General features: G+C 39.7%; 2 protein-coding genes across 9 annotated transcripts in view; one reads left to right on the top strand and one right to left on the bottom strand.

The window, feature by feature from the left end:
• Window positions 1-2,164, top strand: part of LOC124124735 — a 48,251-nt gene extending 46,087 nt beyond the window's left edge. For 4 of the 8 annotated variants that reach the window (XM_048391672.1, XM_048391671.1, XM_048391678.1 and 1 more), the window contains one exon: window positions 162-2,164. The gene's annotated coding sequence lies outside the window, so the exon portion shown is untranslated. The remainder of the gene's footprint in view (window positions 1-161) is intronic. The other 4 variants (XM_048391677.1, XM_048391676.1, XM_048391675.1 and 1 more) reach the window with 4 other exon arrangements.
• Window positions 1-18,498, bottom strand: part of LOC124112631 — a 71,308-nt gene extending 52,810 nt beyond the window's left edge. Inside the window, exon 1 of the mRNA XM_046472761.2 lies at window positions 18,414-18,498. Coding sequence (XP_046328717.1) covers window positions 18,414-18,478 — 65 coding nt within the window. The 5' untranslated portion in view covers window positions 18,479-18,498. The remainder of the gene's footprint in view (window positions 1-18,413) is intronic.
• Window positions 18,499-19,081: the final 583 nt, after the last annotated feature.

The following is a 19,081-nucleotide window of genomic DNA, read 5'->3' as shown; positions in this document are numbered from 1 at the left end:
CTCAGTATTCATTCCACAGGTGAGAGATTGGATGTATTTGCCACGATCGAAGGAGGCTTATGTTGCCAGTAGAATAAAGGGTGGCATGTTTGGAGAGAAAGATCTTTCATTTAACATGTTAGCGCTTAAGATTGATTAAGACCGTATTTTGGGTGTTTCAGATATATTTCGGACAAACTATAGTGATGAGATTGCTACACTTCCGAGAGGTGTCCGCGAATTAGCAGCGGCTCTGCCAGGCCTCTTAGCAGGGTGTAGAGCTGATTCTACAACAAGAAAGTATACATATGGCTTTGGAGCTTGGAAAAGGTGGGCGATCGTCAATTCTATGTCTGTAAAATTGCCATTGTCGTCATTGTACTGTGCTTTATACCTGTTATCTGTAATTCAGCAGAGTGATTCTATATCTCCTGTTCAGACAGCGTTCTATAGCATCCGTCATGCTCATACTTGTATTGGTTTAGCAAGTCCAACTGATAATTCACTGGTGCGTAATGTCTTGGAGGCAGCAAGGCGAAAATTGGCTAAGGATGTATGTAAGAAGGAGCCAATTACCATTAGCCTGCTAGAAAAGTTGTATGATGGTAGAATGGCAGATCCATCACTGTATGATTTGAGAATTATGTCAATGTGCTTATTAGCCTTTGCTGGGTTTTTAAGGTCAGCAGAATTGTTGCAGATCACGAGATCAGACATTGTATTTTATGATGCTCATATGATGGTATTCATTGAGCAGTCTAAGACTGATGTCTACAGAGATGGGGCGTGGCTGGCTATTGGGCGGACAAACACCAAGCTTTGTCCAGTGGTATGTTTAGAGAGATATCTAAATAGTGCGGAGATAAGTCTCGATTCATCTGAATATATATTCAGAGATTTGTCCAAATGTATTGCTGGTTATAAACTTAGAAATATTAATGTACCCATGACTTATTCGCGTTTGAGGGAATTGTTCATTGAAGCATTTACGCCATTTGTTGACAATATAAAGAATTATGGACTGCATAGTCTTCGAAGTGGTGGTGCATCTGCAGCAGCTAATAATGGCATCCCCGATCGCATGTTTAAGAGACATGGTCGTTGGAGAAGTGAAAAAGCAAAAGATGGCTACGTGACAGATAATCTTCAATTCAGGCTAAAAAGTTTCACTTTCTCTCGGACTCTAGACTTTCTTTGAATCTCTGCCGTGTACCGCACAGCTGTTCCAGTGTATATTTTGTTGTGTTTAAGGTGATTATTAGAGTTTGGTGTGGTCTAGGAGAAATGATGTTTCCCTCGTTTGAAGTAGTGAATTAGAGGGAAACTACTTTCTCCTAGTGGTACGTTCTATAATCAAGGGAGGTAATAATGCCAGTAGATGGCGCTGATACTTGGGGCTATATAAGGGTAGGATTTTATGATGTCGCCTCTCTCGCTTGCAATCACGGCAGTTCAATTAACATGTAAATTTATTGATGTTTGCTTCTTTCATTTTTATTATTCCGTTTCTAATATCTTTTTCATGTTTCAGGCATTTCGTTTTGAGATGTGGACGTGTGGCGGTGAGGCCACATTCTGTTATGGTCATCTGTCTCTGTTGACAGGCCATGTGTGTTGATGATGCTGGAGAGCTGTTAAAATACTCATTGGTATAATCGTGTTTACTACCACATGTGAATTGTGGCTGCAGAGCCTTTAGAATACTTTGTATATATGTTTGCATTTCATTGGCTACACAATGTACGGTAGGCTGCAGAGCCATTAGAATACTTGGTCTTGGAAATGTTCGGTTGGCAGAACCATTATAATACTGCTGTATTGGGTGTGTGTGACCCATGTTAGATGAGTAAAATAAGGCTTTTGTGTATAATTTGTATTTGTAAAAGTATGTTGGACATGTGTAAAGGGTAATTCAAATACTGTATACTCCCCAGTTACTGGTCCTGTTGCATTCGTAGGGAGAACACGGTTCCAGAGCTTTTTGTATTAACAAAATTTTTATCTCTGGTTTTACGTGTCGGGCTTCAGGTACCATTGCCATTTGTATGTTTCGATATGTTATATTCTATATGTTATAACACATGTTATAATGGTATATTGAGTGACGTGATGTCACTGTGTGTTGTGTCTTGCGTCTTGTGCTTCGAAAATAAACTGCCGTGTACCGCACAGCTGTTCCAGTGTATATTTTGTTGTGTTTAAGGTGATTATTAGAGTTTGGTGTGGTCTAGGAAAACATTGTATGTATGTATGTATGATCGTTAGCTCACCTGGTCCATACCATGGCATCTGGCGTCCGCCTGGTGTCCGTACGTCAACATTTATTTTACAAATGACTTTTTCTGAACCACTGATTGGAAACTAACAAAATTTGACTGGAAGCATCCCTAGGTGGTGGGGATTCAAAATTGTACAAATGGTGGGATTGTACCCCTAGGGGACCAAATAGGGGTAATTTGGCTCTATTGCTTTAAACGACTTCTTCTCTGGAACTAAATGATAGATATCAGCCATATATGGTTGTAAGTATTCCCCGGTGGTGAGAATTCAAAATTGTACAAATGGAAGGGATGATCACCCCCCAGGGGGCTGAGGGGCGGGGCCAAATAGCACACACACACACACACACACACACACACACACCGGACACACACACACACACACACACACACACACACACACACACACACACACACACACACACACACACACACATTTTTGTTTAGTAGGTTAGCACAGGTTAGTAACAAACACACCTCACTACCATCCACAAGCTGCATGCATGCACACATCCCCTCCGATACATCCCCACACATACACATACATACATTATTTAGTACTGATTAGATAATTGCTTTCTCACTTCATTGCATACTTACTTACATGCTGGTTTAGTGGTTAACTGGTTAGTAACATGATCCTACACACACACACACACACACACACACAGACACACACACACACAGATTCACATATACACACACAGACACAGACACAGACACATATACACATACACACACAGAGTTATACAATCAATGATACATACATAAGATGTGATGTGATGGCGGTCTTTAAAAAGTCAAGTCTGTACCCAACAATCCAGTGATTGACATCATGAGCATCGATTCACGCAGTGGGGATACGATGACACCCATCAACCAAGTTGGCGTGTCTGACCACCGACCCTGTCAGTCGCCACTTATGACAAGCATAGTCACCTTTTCCGGCAAGCATGGGTTACTGAAGACCTATTCTACCACAGATCTTTACGGGTCACATACATACAATGATATAATCAATGAGACATACATACCATGAGGCAGAAAACAACAATGATACAAACTATCATACAATCAATGATACATACATACACTGATACAAACATTGATACATACATACAGTTATACAATCAATGATACAGACAAACACTGATACAAACAATGATACATACATACATAAATGTATAAAAAATGTCACATTTGTTGTTGTTTGATGATTCTATGTCAACATGTAGTTCTCACGATCACATGTGCCGCAGCCTCAACGGTGACTGGTCAAATTGTTCCATGTGAAAAAATAACCAGCAATCACTACGCTTAGGCTTATTATTATTATTTAAATATTTAATTACAGCTGCAACCAAAATAACATGATACTGGAATATATATTTTCCTGATAAAAAAATAGTTTCAGATACAATTTTTCCCCGATCCTTGCACTGAAATCCTTCAAAGGTATATTAATGAGTAAGTTTTAACCGAATCACTGGTAGATTCCAAGAAAACGTGTGTACATCTGATTGCTGTTTCCGCCTTAGAGAAAATATGCAAGGTAATCTTAATCCCAGGATGTTAAACAATGCCTAGCAGAACAAACAAGAAAGAAGTGAGCAAAGCTCAAATACCCCCGTTATCCCCGCTGGTCAACAACAAATAGTAAATACTTTGTAAATGAATGAAATATTACATATTTCTAACTGTTTTAAAAATTAAGATTGAGTTCCAGTGACAATTGACCCCCTCCCCCCTTCCGAATCTCCCATGTTACGAGTGTTCAATACGAGGAAGTAGATCACCATGAACACCTTTGAATAAATATTTGATTGAGGAGTTACATAAGAAGAATTATCAAAAGGACCGAAAATTGTTGATATAAAAAACAAAAAAATATGGAACAATATCATATAAGAAAATCAACAAATTAATAATTTCCATCTAGCCTAAACAAATATGGTAAAGATTCATAAATTCAAACTATCACAAAGCACAGATACTTATGATGATCTACATGTGTGGAATTTTTAAAAAAAAATATATTAGCTATACAAACCAGTCATCAAAATTTCTAAATTCCATCATGTTTCCATGAAAACAGCAATAGAGAAAACTTTCAGAATCTTATAAAAGATAAAAAACAATCATAGCGGTTAATTAATGTAGCATGTATTGATGGTTTGTTCTTGTTCCTAACTTATTTCATTTAAAGTGAGCTTTGTCAAAAATAAAAATTAAGGCCATCTATATTGCACTGTATGTCCACACCACACAGGCATGCCCCGAGTACACACAAATAGCAGGAATGCAGTTTGCTCTGTAAGTGCTTATCAACCATATCTGCAGAGATAATGTGAATAGCACTGAAAGATGTGTGTTTTACACCCAGACTTGGAGTGTTAGCTTTGATTTCAGTGTGAGAGGGAGTGAGTACAATGCTGAAGGTCTTTAACTTTGATTTTGGAACTTGCAGCAGGAATTCTTGATTTGGTCGAAGAGTTCTTGCAGGGACATACTGGCTTGTGAGATCTTTGGGTGCCAAAGAAGGAAGCTTGAAATCAAGTCAACCTTGGTCAAAGTCAACATTTAATACATCTGCCATGATGGGTTTCTATTTGGAGACATGTTTTTGAAACATTCTGAACTGGAAGTTTGACCAAAATTTCTTGACCTCAGTTCTGACCTAATCTGAAGGAAGGAGTTGGGAAGAATTATGCAAAATGATAAATGGGTGTTGCAATATTGTATTTAGGGAAACATTCATATTATCATAGCAAGTGCAGACTGTTAATACTAACCATAAGAAGTGGTCAGTCTTTTTTATAAGATTAAACACTGCCATAGTAGAACTATGAATTGGTCATATGTGTGTTGTAGCACATCAGTAGTTTTCTGAATTTCAAGAATGATGTAACAACAGATTAAAATTGAAGGCCATGGTATGGAATGTATTTATGACTGGGCAGGGCCAAGCCAAATGGTGGCAATTTTTAAATAAGAAAGACATATATATGGTACATACATATTACACAGCAACCATTGGGTGACATATATATATATATATAATAAAGAGCAACCATTGGGCGACATATACTTAATATACCTTTGGGCGACAGTAGCCTAATGGTCTCATATATACATGTACACTGTCCACTTTACCTTTGGGCGACAAGGTATGGGCGACATAAAAAATATATTCCTTATTTGTTTATATTTAAAAGGTTAGGTGTTTTTTTAATACTTATGTTTCAACTTTGAATGTTTATATTTGTAGCAGAGTAGTTAAGTTATGTATGCTTGTAATATATGGCAATGTCGCCCAAAGGTGGCAATATGTCATAATGTTGCCCAATGGTAGCATTTGTCCTTATATATATATATATATATATATATATATGTTCTCCATTTAAAACAGAGAGAAAACAACTCATGAATATTCTTATATTAAACAAAACAAAATTTAAGATGTTTAAAATGAATTTACTTTATAATAGCCCAAGATTAGAACATTGAGAAAACGACCTATGTTGTGTAAAATAATCGTGATAGAGTTCAAACTTGGAAAGAATATTTCATAAATGGTTTTACAAATTTTTAGCAAAGTTGTCTTTTTACCTCATCCGACTCCACGGAAAATAGTTTCATATAAACACAGATTCAGATTCAGATATTTTTTTACAAAGAATGCATCAACTGATTCAGTGAGCTCCTTCAATCAGCTTGAAAGGATTACCCACAGAGAAAGAAAGGATTAAATATCTACATGCTATTATGAATTCACGACCAACTTCCTCTAATACTAAAATGGTACCCTTGGTATCCCAAAATGAGATCATGTATACATGGTCAGGTCCGGTAATTGTTGAGATCACAAATCCTATCTACAGTCAGATAACATGACAGTCTATCTGTTTTCAATATCCTCTTATAATAAGTGACAAATGTGGGAAAATACATTCTGAAGGATATCATAATGCCCCAATTTCACTACGGCCACGAATATCCCGACTCGTCCCGAATAGGATTTTTTCCATGTTCGTTTATAAATCTCAGTCATTTCTTGAAGTTCTTAAATGAATCTTATTTGATTCCCAATCATTCGTACACTTCGCGGGAGTTCGTCGAATCGGCGAGAAAGGTTTTGTTTGTCAAAAACTTTCGTGGAAGGGTCCCCGAATTGCAATTTCGTGGCTGTATGGTTTACCATTCGTAATTAATTCTTATGTTCCGTAACAGCTTCGTAGTTGATTCTTTTGCACTCTTGGCTATTCGTAGCGATTCGTGGCTCCCAAAATTTCTTGTCCTCAACCCGAAAACATCCCGAAACAGCCACGAATGCCCCGAGTGAACTACGAATCATGTAAGAATTAAGTAAGAACAACACGATTCCCCAAGGACCAGGAACCGAACAACACGTGTTCTCAGTTTCCGTTGAACCTTCATGGTGGCCAGCCTTTCGGGACCCAAGAACATGCCGAAGTGTCAGGAAAAGTCCCGAATTTCGCAAACTATTCGTAAATATGTCGCATTAGTCGTATCTTATTCGTTGCGATCGTCCTGCTTTCGTACATGCATTCGGCATATTCGTAACTTAGTCGTAGGTGATTCTTACAATTCGTGCATGATCCGTACATGAATCTTGTAATGCGTACATGTTTCTTAACCCATTCCTGGCATTCTTCATATTTTTCAACCCCATTAGCCACGAGTTTTTGTAACACCGTCGTACGTTTGCCCTAACTTCTTCGTACCTCCTACCGATTCTCCACGAAAGTTTGCATTATTGGCCGAATCATCACGAATTTTGAAAGTTTCCGATTCGGGCTGATTCGGGATATTCGTGATCGTAGGGAAAGGGGGGGGATAAAGACGCCTCTAAAGATACTCTAAAGTATAGCCTTTGATGTTTGCTTATCCACTTACACCAATAATAAGCTTATCGCATACAGTATTATATTGGAGGTGGTGCATACAATGAGTACGGTTACACGAGGTCGGATATAGCGTGGTGGATAAAGGGGCGTGATGAGATGGGTGTGTACGTACGTAAGCATGAGTACGACGGATACATCGGGGTTGACGTAGATATAGTGAGATGGATGTAATATGGTGAGGAATCATGATTGTGTGCGTGCGTGCAAGGAGATACGAGGGTTGGCGTAGATTTAGTACGTGAATGAGTAAGTTATAATTTTACATCGCATCGGCAGCCATATCGCGATGCGTAGATATAGTAAGATGGGTGTGTAAGTATGCAAGGTGGATGACGATTCATGTATGCGGGTATGTGTTTGGATACACGAGAGGACATGAGGACTTGGAGTTGCATGATTAGACGTGCTTGTATGTTGTTGTTTTATCTTTTTTCATTTTTAATAATGTTGTTTTATTTATTTTTTAAACTCCAGTGTTTGATTGGCCGGACATTGTACATAGCCACCCGAAATACACGGAATATGCTGGCAGACTTCATGGGCTCAGCAATATTTACACAGACTAAAGCCCTTACAAAATGGTATCATATTTATATAAACAAAATTCATTTAAAAAGGAAAGGGGATTGTTTCGACAGCCAAACAAATGTAAAAGACTATATGAAGAGTGAGTGAGTGAATATGGTTTTACGCCGCTTTTAGCAATATTCCAGCAATATCACGGCGTGGGACACCAGAAATGGGCTTCACACATTGTACCCCTGTCGAGAATCGAACCCGGATCTTCGGCGTGACGCTTTAACCACTAGGCTACCGACCGCCACCTATATGAAGAACTCTACTGTACTCAATAACAATAGGAAATGTAACATGTAACATAAATTTGTAACAGAATACATCATAGTTTTAAATTAACCTTGCCAAATCTCTTTTTGAGGGTAAATAGTCATATACCGATTAACTAAATAATATTGATATCACCTTGAAGATTAGTATTTCCAAACAACACGTCCTGATATTAAAGCCCATTAAAAGTAACATGTTAATCTAATATCACAATAATTCAAACATTAACATTGAAAACGTTCTTCGTTATGATTAACACTACCCCAAGTAGGATCATCATGAATAAAGAGTGGATTTGTGATTTTTCGAAATTTTGTGAAAGATTCTGTGTCTACCAGGAGCATTTGTTGTTGTACAGAGGTCTGACGTAAACTGCTTATCGCGTGTCTGTAAAGTGTGACTCGCATGACGCCGGCATTGGACATCTTCCCGAGGCAAGTGAGTTAACTGACTATAATAGTCCAGTTTCCACCCTTGCCGAACTAGGCTGGTATTATGGAGTTACATTTTGGCTGGACTAACGAGTCTATGCATAGTCCAATCAAAATCGCGCACCGAAATCGAAATCCGGTTCGTAAAGTGTCATGCAGATTTCGGTCGACTGCAGGATTTGCAAAACATGTGCACCGTTAACTCGTTATCAACAGATATTTTCTAAATCTTTTCATGTTTTGAGTCAAGGTGCTCACGTGATTTGATGCACTTCGCGATGTAAGACTCGTTTTATCACAATATAGATCTTGATTATCGATCAGATCGTCTTGACTGGGCGCCACCTTTTTGTTTGAAACAAATGCAAGTGATACGAGAGGTTGAATCTGATTGGTCAATAGGAGAGGCATAGAAAGGACATAACTCGTAATAGCCACTGGTGGCGCTACGATCGAGCCCAGTAATTCCAGCCAAGTTCGGCAAGGGTGGAAACTGGCTTTTTAAAGTCAGTTAACTCTCTTGCCTCGGGAAGATGGCATTGGATGGAATTATCAAGGTAGGTCTTTAAATGAACATGTAAAATAACATCAATATTATTTCTAATAATACATTGGGTCGTCGTTGTTATTACTCAAACCATTCGGGTGACTCCAATTTTTTATTTCGTGTGATTGATAATTGCACATTTTTACGTACCACAAACGGTGAGGCATTTATACATTCTAACACCCCTCACGTACTTTGCCTCGTTTCTCGAATAAACAAATCGAAGCAAACTTGTGTAATCGGCAACGATGTAGTCAACCTAACAGACGGGCGTGAAGCTTTGATGATAATACCCAAATTACTTCGTGATATACATGACGATGAATGAGCGGCTACAGTGTGTCTATGCGTACGCTTTATAGCACCTGGTCGTCTTTAAAGAACTGTTGACATTTTAGATTAATAAAGGGGTGCCCGCACACAACGGTAGCTTAAGGATGCATAAGCGATTGTCCTGAAGCCATATTTCAAATACGAATTTTACAAGGATTGGCATTTTCTTTTCATTTATAATTCATTTTCACATGTTCAAAATTCACCAATCAAGATTCAAATATCATACTAGCATCCACGGAAAACGCAAACAATACAATTTGTGATATAGTATATTATAGAATATGACACTATAAATGTACATATGCTGTTGTTTTTAAAATAAGCGCATTTACAAGCAAAGATAATTTGAAACAGTGTCGTGATATTGCTGAATGGTTGTCTGACCACTCAGGGGCTGGCGCTGGGTGGTCTGCAGGGTGGTCTGCAGGGTGGTCTGCAGGCTGTTATCAGGCACTCTATAATTTGTCTGCCTGGGACTCCGCTTATTAATAATAAAATGTCAGCCTTCGACGTGGGTAGTTAGACGGTCCCTATAGTCCCTCTAGTGTTTTACCAATCAACACGCTTCATTGGTTTGCCTACCTTAATCAATAGTAGCGGGCATTCCGGGAAGTCCCACGATAGAATTACATTTTTCTTGAGAATATGAAACATTCTGGAATTATCTTTTTACAAAAAATGTTTTTCGCAATAGAGTGATTTTGTTTTTTTACATTGTTTCTGGCACATATTCGCTGGATAGAGCAGTTAATAGCGATGTTAGTTTCATCGTTTGGTGTTTGTAAACAAATCAATTTGTTACATTTTGAGCTTGCGCATATGTTCAGGAAAGTAAGTGGTTTAAACATATTTTATTTCATCTGAAAATTGGGATCGGTAAACAAGACAGCGCTTATTTGAGTACCTCTCTCTACCTAGAAATCAGGTAACAAAGATAGTCAAGGTCAATGCACACATAATATTTACACAAAAAAATACCTTGGTGGTCAGTTATCAAGCATGATCATCAGTGTCTGGTTTTGGTAGACAGAATAATGAGGTTATACGTAATATTAAATACTACATAATGTACACAATATACATCTATATTATATGTGAGGGTTTGGTGTAATATTTAAGTTTAAATCTACCCTAATTTGTGATGAAAGTATGGGCAGACAGAAGAATTTCTTGATTTGCTTCAGATGATAGGCCTTCACATCCGTAAAGATCTGTATTGATATCATATCCTTTTATTTAATATAATAAATTACTTTGAGTTAGATCATAATTGCAACAAACAATAAAGTTGTGTAGCGGGTCTTCATAGTGGTGACCAGAGGAACAACCTGGAGCTAATTATGAATCTATTAAATTTAGGTCCGTTTAGGTCACTACTTCCGAAAGTAACTGAGGTTAACTTTCTGATTACTTGTGAGTGTGTTATCGGATAAGTCCAACTGGCTTGTTATATCATGACAAACACCATGAGCTATAAATGTTCCGCCGACAGTGGATTCGAACTTGAGTTGGTATATTTCGAAAGACAAGCGTCAATACCTACTGCACAATTTTGATGAAATATTTCATATGCTGCAGTTTTGATAATAAAAGCGACAAAATCCTTTCCATATTCATAAGAACTCTGTGCAATATGCCAGAGGGCCTATTCACGAAGCTGTCTTAGCGCTAAGATTGGCGTAAATATGTCGTAGCGAAAAACGTCGATTGTACTATTCAGACTGTATCATGAGCATGTGTCTATGAATCACTATGAAATAGTGATAGTACAGGGCGTTCAAGGATATTTATTTCACGTACATACATGTGTTTCGGAAGAAAGAAGCCCGTGTATTGCTTTAACAATATATAGCATATATTTAAGGTCAAACCCGTACGTAATATACCTACCTTAAACCGTCACTTTTGCTATATACACTTTTTACAGAAAACATCCGTTAGACTAGTTCAGTTATTGATTCATGAAATTATTAAATATCCTGCGTCCAACGGGTCAATGCGTACATGTACCAACTATTCACTTATCTGTTTTAGAACATTGACATGTTCTCAACATTGACAGCGAGAGTAGTAAGTAGATAGTTAGAAGAGGACATTGGTTATCTGAATGAATCACAGAAATCAAAATCGGGAAACGATGTCATAGTTCCGAAGACGCTCAAATAGCTGTTCTTGGAAGATTTACATGTTCTTATCAATTCTAAGAAATAAATGTCAAATTGATTTAAATTCCAAATCAAATTTAGTTATAACCAGTCTGTATTGCTGATCTAGCAAATCGTGGAAAACGGGCTTTGATGGAAATAAATATAAATTTGAATAAAATAGGAATGATTGATCCAAAAGTATATTTTAGAATATTGAATACACAGATATTACCAATACTTTTATGTGGGTCAGAAGTATGGGGTTACAAGCGGTATGATAAATTAGAACGAGTTCATCTTTTGTTATGTAAAAGTATACTCACACGCAAAAGAAACGCAAGTGGCTTTAAGCAAATAGGTAACAAACACGGAACCATAAATTGATACGAGTTTTACCATGTAGTGAAGCCTGATGGTGTTATCAATATTTTTGGTTGCATTTTGGAAGCCCCGAGTAAAATCGCAACATAAAAAACGAATCGCCAAAACGCACCATTTCAATGAATAGGTGGGTATCATGCATCCATTTCTCGCGAAATCGAAAATGCACGAACTGTCACGAACTGTAGTGGGTATAAAACTGTGGCCGATTCTTAGACCTACCACTCCTTGGTCAACAATGACAAATTCAGAGAAACCAGGCTATCGGACGTTTGGAAGCTGGAGAGTCTGTGCAAGATGTTGCCTGTGATTTCAACGATAACATAACCACAATTTACCGTCTCCTGCATCGATACAATGCTACACAGACCACAGATGACCTTCCTCGGAGCGGTCGTCCTAGGGTCACCACACCTCGACAAGATCGGCAGATTACCCGTCAACACCAGCGACATCCGTTCCTAACTGCAAGTGAAAGTGCTCGACAGACCACAGGAACACATAATCGACACATTAGCCGGGACACTGTGATCCGACGTCTCCTTTCCAGCAACCTCAGGTGTCGTCGACCAGCACGTCGTCCTGTTCTCAATCAACGGCATCGACAAGCACGACTTTAGTGGGCACAGGGTCATCGCAATTGGCGTCATCGTGAGTGGAGGGGTGTCATCTTCTCTGATGAAAGTCGTCTTTTGTGTCTCCCATGCAGACGGAAGAGTCAGAATTTGGCGGCGTCGATGTGATCGTTTCGCTGACAGAAACGTTGTTGAAAGGGATCCATGGGGTGGACCTAGCGTCATCATATGGGCAGGGTTTGGACTTAATGCGAGACTTCGACCCATGTTTCTGAATGTTGGTCAAGGTCGGGGACACGGCGTCACTGCTCAGCGGTATATCGACCAAGTGATCAGACCCCACGTTGTTCCATTTTTTTCACAACATCAACAACACATTTTCCAGCAGGACAACGCTCGTCCCCATGTTGCCAGAGCTACCATGGCCTTTCTCCAACAACACAACATCCGTGTTTTACCGTGGTCAGCCCTCAGCCCTGATCTGAACCCCATCGAACACTTGTGGGATGAGGTTCAAAGGCGTCTGCACAATGTGCGCCAAGTCCCTACAACTGCCGATGAACTACGCACAGTTGCTCTGGATGTGTGCAGGAGGATCTCTAGGGCCTTCACAAATCGTCTGATCCACTCAATGTACAGGAGATGTGTGGCAGTAATCAATGCTAATGGTGGTCACACCGAAACTGTGTAAGCCCTTAACATTTGAAAAAAAAACAATTATGTCATTGCCTTTTAATCCAGTAAACTGTCTTCACTCAATATTTTGTCAATCTTGCCCTATTAGTATTTCTTGTCTTTACTGTTGAAAATAAATAACATGTATACTGCATACTCGACTTGCGTTTCTTTTGCGTGTGAGTATATTTTAAAGGTGGGAAAACAAACACCAAATGCCATTGTCTATGGTGAATGTTGTCGCTGCCCGCTCTATGTCAATGCACAGGTCCGTATTATAAAGTATATAGAGAATACTACAGTCACTCATTTTCGTTAGATACCATTTTTACGAAAAGTGTGAACTTTCTATGGAATCTGACTGAGCGAAAGCCATCGTAAAAAAGGTATCTAACGAGAATGAGTGTGGTATTTTATTTATTACCCACGTTAAATATATATTTAAGTGTAAATACATAACAACTTTCGTTCGTTGACAGACAAAACTGAAACCGGTTGCAAAATCTGGTTGCGCATGAATATTGATATATAGCCAAATATGGGCATTGTTGACATTTCTATGCATACGCATTAACAACATGCGCCTGCAACTTGTTTGCAAACAAAACAGCACCGACGCTCAAGATCCTTTTGGCAGAAATTCTTCAAATTATGGTAATTCAAGCGCTATGTTGATGGTACGAAGGACACCTATAAGAAAATTTGAAAAGTCACATTAACGACGCGCTTTGAATATCGGCCTAACAGTCGGTCACTCGACCTGCCGGTGTTCCGTCTGTGCAATCAAAATGGTTCGGTTTCCTTGATCCATCAGCTGAATTTATATCATGTTTGTACCATTTTGGAAGAGGGAAATCAGAGTGTTCGCCAAAGACATTCATGTTAAATGAACCACCCTATACTGAAGACGTGAAAATCAACAAACTCAAGTCTGCTTGCAGTGACAGCTTCGAACGATCGAAGGGCAAGGTCACCACCGGAAAAAGAAAAGACAACCGTGATCTACTCACAGCGTTTTACGCTAGAGATAGGGAATGTTATCGTTCACATTTGGGATGTTTGGGGCCACAAAATCAGAAGTCAGGCACACTTCCATGGAGTTTTCGAATGATTTGTATCAGAACTGTTCACTTTTAGTGATCTGGTCGTGCACTCGTGTACGTTCATTCATGAACTCTTCCCGAAACAGTGCCACAAAATACGCTTCGAAGTGGACACTGATGGCACAGCCGGATCATCCCAAGTAAGTCTAGATATCTGCCCAGATAGTTTAAACAGACTTCATTTTACCACGCTTATCCTTTTACGTTAAATCAAATTGAAAGTTGCGAAAGTGGTCGGGTGCGTCACGCTCATGGGGACCCTCGCTCTATTGATCGGTAGTCGTGCATTGTAAATGGATATAACTCAATTATATAATGTTTGTAGAAGCTCTATGCATAACTTATATATAATGCAAACCGAATTTGATGCGTGTGACTATTTTGTTTGATTTAATAAAGTGTTTGTAAATATCTCTCGTTCTCATTAATTTCTTCAGTTCTGCCTTGCAGTTGCAAAATGAATGACGTCTCGCTATTTTTTTATGAATGAAAAAAGTAGCCCCGGTGTGACAGAGATCACATCCAATCAAAACGAATAAAACAAAGTCAACCTTGTACGACACACGTGTGACGCATGGATTTAGTATCTTACCACCTGTATCTTCACCACGTGGGTAATAATGGTTAAAATTAACCAGAATGCATGAAGGGCGCATCCCAAGAAAAGTATATAACATGTTGATGTATTTCGACAACATTGGTCATAATACTTGGGTAGCATCTGTTCGTAACATTTTATTTTCGCATGGTTTGGGATTTGAATGGTTAAACCAGTCTGTCAGGGACAATATAGCTTTCATTGGGGTATTTAAAACGTGCCTTGTAGATGAATTTCGTCAAAACTGGATTTCAACACTATCATTTCGTATTGATCTGTAAACATTAAACTGCGTAAAGTTTATTTGACAGAGATGTATTGGAAATTTCCAACTATGGTCTGGAAGTTAATTTAAGGTACCGACGTTTACTACAATATCTGAAAAACTATTGGACCTACTCCAGTCAAAGTTGGTATGAGATTATTAAACAGTCATACATAACTGGATATTACATTTAAAGACAATCGGTGCATGAATAAACAAATCTGTCTATTTAGCTATCACTATATTTCATCAACAACCAGACCTGTTCGTCACGGGTGGAAAGAGCATTCATTGGAACAGCCATCTGCATAATACTACCCCTGCGTCACAGGGCCATATGACACAGTTGAACCAATCAACTCAACTCAAAAGGTTGCACGGGAATCACGCAATGTTCAGCGACTCACTAGCGTCACACAATGGTCAGTGTCTCACTCACGTCACAATGGTCAGTATCTCACTGACGTCACAATGGTCAATGACTCACTGACGTCACACAATGTTCAGCGACTCACTAGCGTTACACAATGGTCAGTGTCTCACCGACGTCACAATGGTCAGTGACTCACGGACGTCACACAATGTTCAGTGACTCACAAGCGCCAGACAATGATCAGTGACTCACTGAGGTCACACAATGGTCAGTGACTCACTGACGTCACACAATGTTCGGTGACTCAGTGACGTCACCATGTTTAGTGACTATCTGGCGTCACACAATGTTCAGTGACTCACTAGCGTCACACAATGTTCAGTGACTCACTGACGTCACAATGGACAGTGACTCAGTGCCGTCACACAATGTTCAGTGACTCACAGACGTCACACAATGTTCAGTGACTCACTCGCGTCACCCAATTTTCAGTGACTCACGGACGTCACAGAATGTTCAGTGGCTGACTGCCTTCACACAATGATCAGTGACTCACTGGCGTCACACTATGTTCAGTGACTCACTGCCGTCACACAATGTTAAGTGACTCAGTGACGTCACACAATGGTCAGTGACTCACTGACGTCACTATTGTCAGTGCCTCAGTGCCGTCACACAATGTTCAGTGACTTACTAGCGTCACAATGGTCAGTCACTCACTGACGTCACAATCGTCAGTGACTCACTGACGTCACAATGGTCAGTCACTTACTGACGTCACAATGGTCAGTGACTCACTGACGTCACACAATGGTCAGTGACTCACTGACGTCAGGATGGACAGTGACTAACTGTCGTCACACAATGTTCAGTGACTCACTGACGTCACACAATGTTCAGTGACTCACTAGCGTCACACAATGTTCAGTGACTCACTGACGTCACACAATGGTCAGTGACTCACTGACGTCAGGATGGACAGTGACTAACTGCCTTCACACAATGTTCAGTGACTCACTGACGTCACACAATGTTCAGTGACTCACTAGCGTCACACAATGTTCAGTGACTCACTGACGTTACACAATGTTCAGTGACGCACTGCCATCACACAATGATCAGTGACTCACTGTCGTCACACAATGTACTGATCAGTGACTCACTGCCGTCACACAATGATCAGTGACTCACTGACGTCACACAATGTTCAGTGACTCAATTACGTCACACAATGGTCAGTGACTCACTGACGTCACAATGGTTAGTGACTCTCTGACGTCACAATGGTCAGTGACTCACTGACGTCACACAATGGTCAGTGACTCACTTGCCTCACACAATGTTCAGTGACTCACTGACGTCACACACTGATAAGTGACTCACTGCCGTCACACAATGGTCAGTAACTCACTGCCGTCACACAATGGTCAGTGACTCAGGGACGTCTCACAATGTTTAGTGACTCACCGACGTCACAATGTTTAGTGACTCACTACCGTCACACAATGTTCAGCTACACACTGACGTCATACAATGTTTAGTGACTCACTACCGTCACACAATGTTTAGTTTTGTGACTACCTGGCGTCACACAATGGTCTATAACTCACTGACGTCACACAATATTCAGTGATTCACTGACGTCATACAATGTTCAGTAACTCACTAACGTCACACAATAGACAGGGACTGACTAACGTCACACAATGTTCAATGACTCACTGGCATCGCACAATCTTCAGTTCATTGATTCACTAACGTTGCATAATGGACATTGACTCACTAACGTCACACAATGTTCAATGACTCACTGACGTCACACAATGTTCAGTGGCCACAATTATTAATTCATCTTCCATATTTTAGATAAAGCTCATTCCATTGATGAAAAAAACATGTTTCCTTTTGCAAAATAGCCACACTGTGTTTTTAAAAAAGACATTCATGACAGCGACTGAACGTCTTCGAATATTGACAAATCTTTAAAATGTAACATGCCCACCAAGAGATTGATGGATAGACGTAGAGCTTTAATACACTGTTGGTGTCTGATGACAAAAATGAAGACGTTCACACTTATGTCTAAGGTTGTTGACGGAACAGACCGCCTCCATGGTCTAGTGGTAGAGCGTCCGCCCAGAGAGCGGAAGGTCCGGGGTTCGATCCCCGGCCGCGTCATACCAAAAGACGTTAAAAGATGGTACTTGTTGTAACGCTGTCTGGCGCTCGGCATTAAGGGGCTAAAACAAGGACTGGTCGGCTAGGAGTCAGTATACTGTGTCTGAGTGGGGTATTCATGTTAAACTGCGGCATGGTATCTCAGTGAGCTAGCACTTTAAATCAGTATCAGTCCGGACTAGTACAAGCAGCCACACAAACACACACACCTACATGCACGTCGCTATATACGTGCAATAATCGTGGACGCGACGTTAAACCCCATTTCACCTCACCTCACCATGTCACCTCACCTCTTGACGGAACATTTCCTTATTACATTTAAATCCACAATTTTCCAACTTATCCAAACGCAGCTCAATAGGGCTGTTTTTTTATCAGCGCTACATCATGCAAGGCCTCAGTAAGGCTTCCAAAAAACTTCCTTGGCAGACATGTGGAGAATATTCCCAATTTTGACACACCAGTGACCGAAATGATGTCAGCTGTAATTCTGTATTTTGACTTGTACCACATGTACCCGTGTTTGTTCAGCTGAACAGTTGTCTTGCTTTTGCCTGTACCTGTGAAGGGCGGTGGATAATAAATAAGTAACATATTTACAAATAAACTTTGTACTTTATAGAAGTGTAGTAGTTTTCAAAATTTGGGTTTCTGATTGAAAGGTCTGATCCCAAAACATCTGACTTTCCTGCAAAAGACCCCAAACGGAAAAAATACAAACGATTGTTTTACAAATAAAACATCTAATACAATTCCACATTTCACTTACTTGCCAACTATCCCTGCACACAACAACACCAATCGGAAGAAGATCGACATCCCTCCACACACCATGTTTCAGCGACTTAAGCCAGCGCCATACTGACTTGTGCCAACAGTTGAATGTATTGATTGTCTCGTCACAGAGAGCAAGCGGACTCTTTTCTTTTGTTTAGTCCACTATATTCAAATGATATGACGCCACCCTGTAAACTGACTGTATCTGTGGGGACAACATAACAAAAGCTGTAGCTTGCTCGATCCAACAGTGATTATGCTTATTAAGAATTGATGCCAGTTTCTAAAACTTTGTCTATGTGCTTTTTAGCTAAGTTGAAGCGGTTTTGAATTCTTTGTCTGTTGCAAATAGTCCATGAAGACGTTAAGCCATTTATAATTCAGATACTAATGATACACCCAACGTCGTAAGTCATACCCAAATCCCATGTCGTCTTCGGAGCCAACATTGGCAAACATCCACGTGAGGTAAAACGTTTGGCGTTAACGTGGACGTGTCTTTCATTTTCACGTCGGCGGTCTTCACAATCCTACAATAGACTCTGCTTGAACAGATATTTCTTATGCTAATGGAAAAGGTTGAATCGCTATATTATTTATGCATACCAAATATTGACCACCTCCGTTTTTGTACTGTAAACAAGAGTTCATAATACACAC

Source organism: Haliotis rufescens, unplaced genomic scaffold (assembly GCF_023055435.1).
Source record: "Haliotis rufescens isolate VD_foot unplaced genomic scaffold, xgHalRufe1.0.p SCAF_95, whole genome shotgun sequence".
Lineage (NCBI taxonomy): Eukaryota > Metazoa > Mollusca > Gastropoda > Lepetellida > Haliotidae > Haliotis > Haliotis rufescens.
The sequence above is the reverse complement of the archived record's forward strand: the minus strand, read 5'-3'. Positions and strand labels throughout refer to the sequence as shown.